This window comes from Lathyrus oleraceus, chromosome 3 (assembly GCF_024323335.1).
Source record: "Lathyrus oleraceus cultivar Zhongwan6 chromosome 3, CAAS_Psat_ZW6_1.0, whole genome shotgun sequence".
Classification (NCBI taxonomy): Eukaryota; Viridiplantae; Streptophyta; class Magnoliopsida; order Fabales; family Fabaceae; genus Lathyrus; species Lathyrus oleraceus.
In genome coordinates, this window is record NC_066581.1 from 194,607,891 (window position 1) to 194,615,872 (window position 7,982).

Here is a 7,982-nt window from a genome sequence, read left to right on the forward strand (position 1 = left end):
TAACATAAAGCTAATTTTGTCCCAAAAGGCATAACATTCTTGTAAGTGAGATCGTAAGTCTCCCATTCTTCATGGCATTGTGTGAAGACTTGACCTTTTTTCCATTCATGAGAGCTAGTGGCATACTTGTTGATTTATCCGAGTTGGATCCCTTCTCATGGATGATGTTTTGGTTCATGTATTCATACTTGTGAATGAATGGTTGAGTGTTCTCCAAAGAATGACTTAAATAATCAAAACTCTTCACTAACTTTTGACTAACTCTTAATTAATATTGCTTTACTTTCAAGTCATTTACTTAATGCAATTTAAATTTCAGTACCTTTATCATTCATTGCCATTTACATTTTATGCAACTTGTTTATGTTTCAATCCTTTTCACTTTGCTCACTTGAGCCATATATTGTGATTGTATATGTTGTGTACTTGTGATTTTGTTTTGTCTGTGGTCTTAAGACCTTAAAATACCTAATAAAAACAAAAACCCTAAAAAGTATCTTGGTGGACTGTTGGGCCTGATCTGAACTTTTCGACTTAGAGTAAGCAACTTCTCTATGCTTAAAGGACTTGGTCAATGCCACTATCTGAGACTGAGTTATCCTTGACTATGCACGTTATCTATTGCAAGCCTTGAGTGCTTCTAATTCATCTGTTATGTGGTCTTTATGTTCAAGCTGGTATTTTGACTTTGTGATTGATATCTGATAGTTGTTTCTGAGATTTTGCCAAGGAATATTTTCATCTGATACATTGGAAGATATTGAAGATTGCTAGCTATTGGAGTGCTTGCTTGGATATTATGGCTATCTTTATTTGATGCCTTGGTATTCATATGGTTTTCTTGGATATTGCTTATGCTTGTTGCTTGCTCAAAAGTCCAAAGGAAAATGGGTTTCTATCTGACATTCTTGTCTTGTGGATCACATCCCATTGGTCAAATCTTTTCAACTCTTAACTTTTAATTTTTGTCTAGGACAGTCCCTTCATCTCCTTCCACTTTTTTAATTTTAAAATCTCTCCCTCTTTTCAAAACCTTATTTGCTTGTGATTTTAAACTTAGACATGTTTTAATAATTAGAAACTTTGGCCTTATGCCATTGAATTTTCAAAAAAATTCTTAATCAAACTTGTAAATAAACTTAACCATATTAACCCCAATTTCAAAAGACAAAAAGAACTAACAACCTCATTCAAGTCTTTGGCCTTTTTTGTCCCTTTTCCTATTAAACCTTTGATAAAAACACTTCACCAACTTCTTTGAATTTTTTACAACGAACTACAGGGTTTTGATCCCTCATTTTTATGTTGGTACGTAGGCATAAGACCGAAGGTCTTGTCAAACACAAAAATATAATTAATAAATTCTTTTCTCATCCCCTCACTCTACATTTTATCAAACATCATTTTGGCCAAAACCCTTGCACACAAAAAAGGGCTCCCTAAGAGTACCTAGGACACTTTGGGTGCCAACGTCTTCCGTCTGTGTAACCAACCCCCTTACCTCTAATCTCTGACATTTTATTAGTTTTGATTTGAAAACTTCTTATCTTTGGGCTTCGTTCGTACTTTTTCCCTTTTCCTTTAGAAACAATAAAAGCGCGGTGGCGACTCTGGTTTTATTGACGTCAAGTTTATCCATAGTTTGATGGTCATGAATTTACTACTACAATCACTCAATCAACTGATTACTCAATATAAGGTAACTGGTATACCAAGTCTTGAGATGCCCGACAAACCATGTGAATATTGCTTAGTAAGGAAGCACTCTAAAAAGTCTTTTGTTTTGATTATGCCAGTGAGGTCCTCTTGCATACTAAATGTAGTACATTCAGATGTATGTGGCCTGTTCAATGCTCATATCATTGGTGGAAACATGTATGTTGTCTCATTTATCGATGAGTATAGTCAAAAGATTTGGATCTATGTGATAAAGCTAAAGGTCGAAGTATTTGAAATCTTTAAGAGCTTCAAGATGCTTATAAAAAACCATAGTGAAAAGAAGATCAAGATTTTGTGAACAGATGAAGATGGCGAATACACATCCAAGTTATTTAAGGAGTTATGTGCAGAACATTATATTGATCATGAGGTAATTGCTCCTTACACGCCTCAACATAATGGAATAGCAAAAAGAAGCAACAAGACCATATTGGATATGGCGAGATGCATGTTGGAGAAGAAGAATCTTCCAAAATCCTTATGGGGTAAAGTTGTCACCACTGTTGTTTATATTATGAACATGTGCCCTACCAAGAAGTTGAATAACAAGGTTCTTGAAGAAGTATGGAGTGGCAAACGATCATCAGTGAGTCATCTAAAGGTGTTTGGCTCTATTTGCTACAAGCATGTTCCTGATACAAGAAGAAGGAAGCTTGATGATAAAAGTGAATATATGATTCTTGTAGAATATCATAAGACTGTAGCACACAGGTTATTCAATCCAATGAACAATAAGATCGTGATGAGTCGACATTGTGATTGATGAGAACTCTTCCTGGGATTGGAATTCAAGTGATACGACTAACAAGACATTGATGGGTTATGAAGTTGATGAATATAGTAGTGAGAACGGAGAAATTCTAGTCGATAATGTTCCAGTCACTATCGAAGTCGAAGCAGACAATCAAGAGAGTATGGCCATCACAAGCCAAAGACCTCAAAGAACCAGAGTACTCTCTACAAGGCTTCAGGACTGTGAAGTGGTTGGTGATGATGAAGTTACACCAGATGGAGATTTGGCCCATTTTCTCTCTCTTTACTTGCAGGTGCTAAACTAATCAACTATAGTGAGGCTGTAAAGAATAAACAATGGAATTCAGCTATGGTCGAAGAGTTAAAAGCGATTGAAAGAAATAACACATGGGAGTTAGTCAAATTTCCAAAACATACAAAAGTTATCAAAGTGAAGTAGGTGACCGAGTTGAATCATAATGCCAATGGTTTGATAGAAACACATAAGGTAAGATTAGTAGCTCGAGGATTTTTTCAGAGAGCAGGACTCGATTACTCTGAGGTATATGCACTAGTAGCAAGATTAGAAATTGTCCGATTATATGTGAAATCAACATTTTTGAATGGTCCTCCTCTAGATGAAAAGGTATATGTCACACAACCTCCTGGGTTTGTGATACAAGAGGAAGCAAGTAAAGCATACAGGTTGCAAAGCGCTTTTATGGCCTCAAGCAGGCACCTATGTCGTGGAACAAGAAGATCGACTCATACTTGGTCGAATTAGGATTCACAAATGAAAATTTGATTATGGTGTCTATGTTCAGGTTGTGGCACAAGATATAACAATCATCTGCTTATATGTCGATGACTTGTTTGTAACTAAAAATAGCTTGGAGAACTTGTCGAAGTTCAAAGAGCCGATGAAGAAGGAATTTAAAATGTCGGATATGGGAAAGTTGTCGTACTTCCTAGGCATGGAATTTTAAATGTCTAAGTAAGGTATGATGATACATCAAAGAAAGTATGTCAAAGAGATACTCAAGAGATTCAAGATGGATGACTCGAATCCTGTATCCTCACTTGTCGAACCAAATCTGAAACTAGATAAGCATGGAGAGGAAGACAAAGTAGATGTCACTTTGTTCAAACAAATTGTCCTATCTCTGAGATATGTTTGCAACAGTCGACCTAATATAGGTTTCTCAATCGGATTAATTAGTAGATACATGAGTGAACCAAGGGTGTCACACATGAAGGATGCAAGAAGAATCCTGAGATACTTTAAAGGATTAATAAACTATGGAATTTTATTTCCACGAGATTCTAAAAGCAAAAAATTTGAGATTACTTGCTATTCAAATGCAGATTGTCGTGGAGATAAGGAAGATCGACGAAGCACATATGGTTACATCTTTCAAGTATTTGGTGCCCCAATCTCATGGTGCTCGAGAATGCAACTTGTGATGGCATTATCATCATGTGAGGTTGAATATATAATAGGATCTTATGTTGCGTGTCAAGCAATTTGGATCAGATTTGTTCTGGAAAAGATGGAGATCGAAGTGAAGAAACCTCTGGTGTTGCAAATCGACAACAAGTCAGTCATTAATCTTGCAAAGAATCCAGTTCTGCATGGGAGAAGTAAGCGCATTGAGGATATGTTTTATTTCCTAAGGGAGAAGGTAAACCAGAGTGAAATTGAAGTGAGATATTACTCTAGTGAAGAACAGTTGGCTGGCATTTTCACAAAAAGAATTGAAGATTGACAAATTCCTAAGTTTGAGAAAGAAATTAGGAATAGTTCAAATCGATTATGATTAGGTAGTGCTTAGTAACTTGAATTATAAATGTGTATGTTGAGAGTATAATCCAAGTTGTCTAATCCAAGCCCAAGTTAGTTAGGATTAGGGTTTGTTATTTAGTAGTCAAGTCATTTAGTTGTATATAAATAAATACTTTGTAATTCAATTTTATATAAAACATTCAATAATAATAATCTTTATTCTTTATTCTCTCTCTTTCTCTTTTCACTAAAAGTGTCTTACCGCACTAACTATAATATATCTCTTACATTTGAATTATAAGAGTATTTGTATCCAAATCGATCATAATGACCGATTCATTTGCAATAAAAAAAAGTGTTTCAAAATGAATGATTCATTTTAATTTTTAATACATATTTTTTAATTTTATCCTCTAATTAATATTTTTTTTGTCACTCTCAATATTTGATATCGTTCTCTTTCTTTAATAAAAATACTATTCTTTTTCTTTTATTTATTTATTTTTTAATCGGTGTGAAATCTTTGAGTGAGTCGAATCGGATGGAAGTATGAAACATGTAACATTAATTTATTAGAAACATATCTAATCTATCTGCAACCCGGCGTATTAAATAAAATAAAACATGAGTTTCATTTCACGTTTCCATCGACAAAATCATTGGTGCTTGATTATTGGGTATACATAAAAAGTTCATTCGCTCCATGAATTTCACTGTAGCTAATAACGAACAAAACAAACGAATAAAAGTAAGAAATAAAAGAAAAACTGTACAGAAAAGGAAAAATAAGGAGTACGTGAAATTGAATTGAATGTTCTCTGTCCTCTTTCTTTGATATATCTTTCATTAATTATACCTAAAATACGAAAAATTGACCTATCATATCATAAAACAAATCTAATGGGCCTAGTGGGCCACTTCTGGGCTTGTCCATTAGGTAAAGACAATATTCCGGGCTTCATTATTATTGTTCACAGCGTCCTCCGGCGGTGATTGAGGCGGTTTGTTTAGCTCCGGCGCCGCTCCCGGTAGTGTTGGTGGCAACTCTTTCACAAGATGGACACATAGTGAGAGTAGTAGCCGGACGCTGCATGTAGAATGGTTGAGAAGTTTTCAAAGCTCTTAACTCTTGCAGTTCCTTTTGTAATCTTCTATTCTCTTCTGTTAGTGTCTCACAACATTTTTTCAAGTACTCACAATCCACTTCCGTTTGCTTTAACTTTGTCCTAAAATCATAAAATTAAAAAAAAAAAAAATTTATAAATATCAACAACTTTTTTATATAAATGTTACCAGTAGTTTCTATTCTTACCTTGCTCTTCTGTTTTGAAACCAAACTTCTACTTGACGTGGACGAAGATTTAACTGTTTTGCAAGAGCAAGTTTCTGTTTCTGCAGATTTTTGCAATATTTAATATAATAAAAGATTAATTAATATTAATAAAAGTTACCGGTAAAAGAAGAAAGAGAAAAGTTTTTACTGGATTGAGAGTGGTGTGTTCTTTGAAGCTATCTTCAAGGAAAGCTGACTGTTCTTTACTGAGTCTGAGTTTCTTTCTAGTGGAACCGTTTTCTTCGTCATCGCTATCCGCACCCCTCTCACGACTACTATTTCTTGTTGCACCCTCAGCAGCATTTCCATTACCGTTCATGATAGAGAAATCCATCTGAAAAGATGAAACCGCGCTATTCGGGGATGAAGCTGCAGCTCCTTCGTCTGTATTATCTTCGACCGACGCCGCCAACCGGAATCGATTCACATCTGACATCCTCGCCGGTTCAACTCCGACTGCAAATATCACAGCTAACAATTAACATTTGTTTATAAATTGTTTATGTATATATACATGAAAGAGAATATGGTGTTTACGTGCATCATTGAGCCATGGAATCCGAAGATTTGGTGGAGAAGGATGGGGACGAAGAACGGGCGTTGAAGGAAGAAGGTTGAGTTGGATAAGTGGATCTGAGGAAGTGCTTTTTTGGTCGAAGGACTTTTGGAAGAAAGAGAATGGTTTTGGTGTGTCGCCTAAGCTCAAAGCTAGTTCCATTTTTGAGAAGTAAAGATGCTTTTGCTAAGAGGTTTAGAAGAGATAAAGTGTTTTCAAGTATTCGAAAGAGAGAAAACAAGGGTTTTAAAAGAGGAACCTGAATTGACAAAGCTATAGGTCTAGACTCTAGACTACAAAACTAGGGAGCAAAGGTTATATATATTGTGAGATTGTGTTTCCAACCTAAGGAAAGTCATATAAATTGTGTTTTTTTTTCTAGTACTACCCTTTTTATAAAGGATTCCTTTTAATTTTAAAAGTGGTTTAATTATTTTTTTAATATAGTAAGTACTAGGAGTATGTACTTAAAAATTCTACTCATACATGAATTATAAGAAGAAAAAAAGAAATTTCATATTTATTAAAAAAGAGTTAAGTGCATTTTTTTTATTTTTTTTATTTCAGGTAAAAAAAAGTAGCATAATTATTAGTATATTATATTTTATCACTTATTAATAATAATAAATAATTTTGGAATAAAATCATTACATACAGAAAAATTTATTTTGTGTCAAAAAATTTAAAAGACTTTTACTTATAAATAAGTCTGGAGAAAGTAAAGTAAAAAGATATTAATTCTTAAAAAATTCAATTTTTTAATTTCACATCTTAATCAATTTTCTCAATTCTCGTAATATTCACAAAATTTCAATAAAGATAATAATAAATAAAAATATTTATATTTTTTAAACTTTATTTATAATTTTTTATTGGTTATAATCAAAACATATCCGAATTCAAATCTAAATTTTGACATAAACTAGTCAACCATATAATAAAAAAAAATGATTTTATGTTGATATTTTGTTATAAAATATGGCTTCTAATCTTAATTTTTTTAATACTTTTATTAACATTTAGTTTATAAAATGTTAAGATTCATACAATATTTTAATTAATTATAAACTAAAATAATATAGAATATAGTATTAATTGATTGAGATGATAGATATGTATATTATTTAACTATACCGTTTTAAATATGATAATATTGATTAAGTTTTGCGGTTATCAATTTTATTTTGGTTATATTTAAAAGCAGTTTTGACCAACTTAACATTTTATAAAAAAAAGTTATATTTAAAATTTTAAATATATGAGTTATGAGAATATTTAATAAGGGACTAATGGGAGTAAATACTAGTGTGTACATTCAAGGCAAAACTGTTAAACCCTTGCTTACCCTTATACTGCTAGGCTAAGGTTCAGGCTAAGGCTACTCTATTTTTATTTCTCTATCCCTTTGTTGCGTGGATTGACCGACAAATCCATGTTGACAAATGCACGTGAATTTTGTTAAGTATACATACAGTTTCATTTCATGCCACTCCTTGTTCCATGAGAGGATCATTTTTCTTTCACACACTCATACACTTCACCTGCGATAAATTTATGTACAAATTCAGATGTTAAAACATTGCAGGATGCAGTTTTGATATTCTCGTTTCCTACTTCTCTATATTTTACTATGTAAATTTTGTAAAATATTGATGTTAAGATAATGATGAGTTTTTCATTCTAAGTTATAATTGATTTTCCTAAATATTTATAAAGGAAAAACTATGATTGTGTTTTTCTTATAATTATTTTTAGAATTTTATTAAATAATTGTTGTACAGTATTTGGCAAGGCCTACCTTGGGCCACCAGAGCAACCAAACCCTACGGCTCAGAATTTTCAAACAATAGGGGCTTCAA

The 7,982-nt window shown here is 32.9% G+C and overlaps 1 protein-coding gene across 1 annotated transcript; it reads right to left on the minus strand.

The window, feature by feature from the left end:
- Positions 1-5,014: 5,014 nt before the first annotated feature.
- LOC127126214 (homeobox-leucine zipper protein HOX11) lies at positions 5,015-6,459 on the minus strand. Its single transcript, XM_051055102.1, has 4 exons — positions 6,105-6,459; positions 5,716-6,023; positions 5,547-5,626; positions 5,015-5,460 (listed from the first exon to the last, which is right to left on the minus strand). Exons 1-4 carry the CDS (start codon positions 6,283-6,285, stop codon positions 5,199-5,201), a joined length of 831 nt encoding a protein of 276 aa, XP_050911059.1. The 5' UTR covers positions 6,286-6,459; the 3' UTR covers positions 5,015-5,198.
- Positions 6,460-7,982: the final 1,523 nt, after the last annotated feature.

Coding starts and splice junctions, on each gene's coding strand:
- LOC127126214 (XM_051055102.1), bottom strand. CDS start 6,285: ATGGAACTAGCTTTGAGCTTAGGCGACACACCAAAACCATTCTCTTTC. Junction 6,024..6,104: donor TCCATGGCTCAATGATGCAC/GTAAACACCATA, acceptor TGATATTTGCAG/TCGGAGTTGAACCGGCGAGG. Junction 5,461..5,546: donor TTTCAAAACAGAAGAGCAAG/GTAAGAATAGAA, acceptor TTATGATTTTAG/GACAAAGTTAAAGCAAACGG.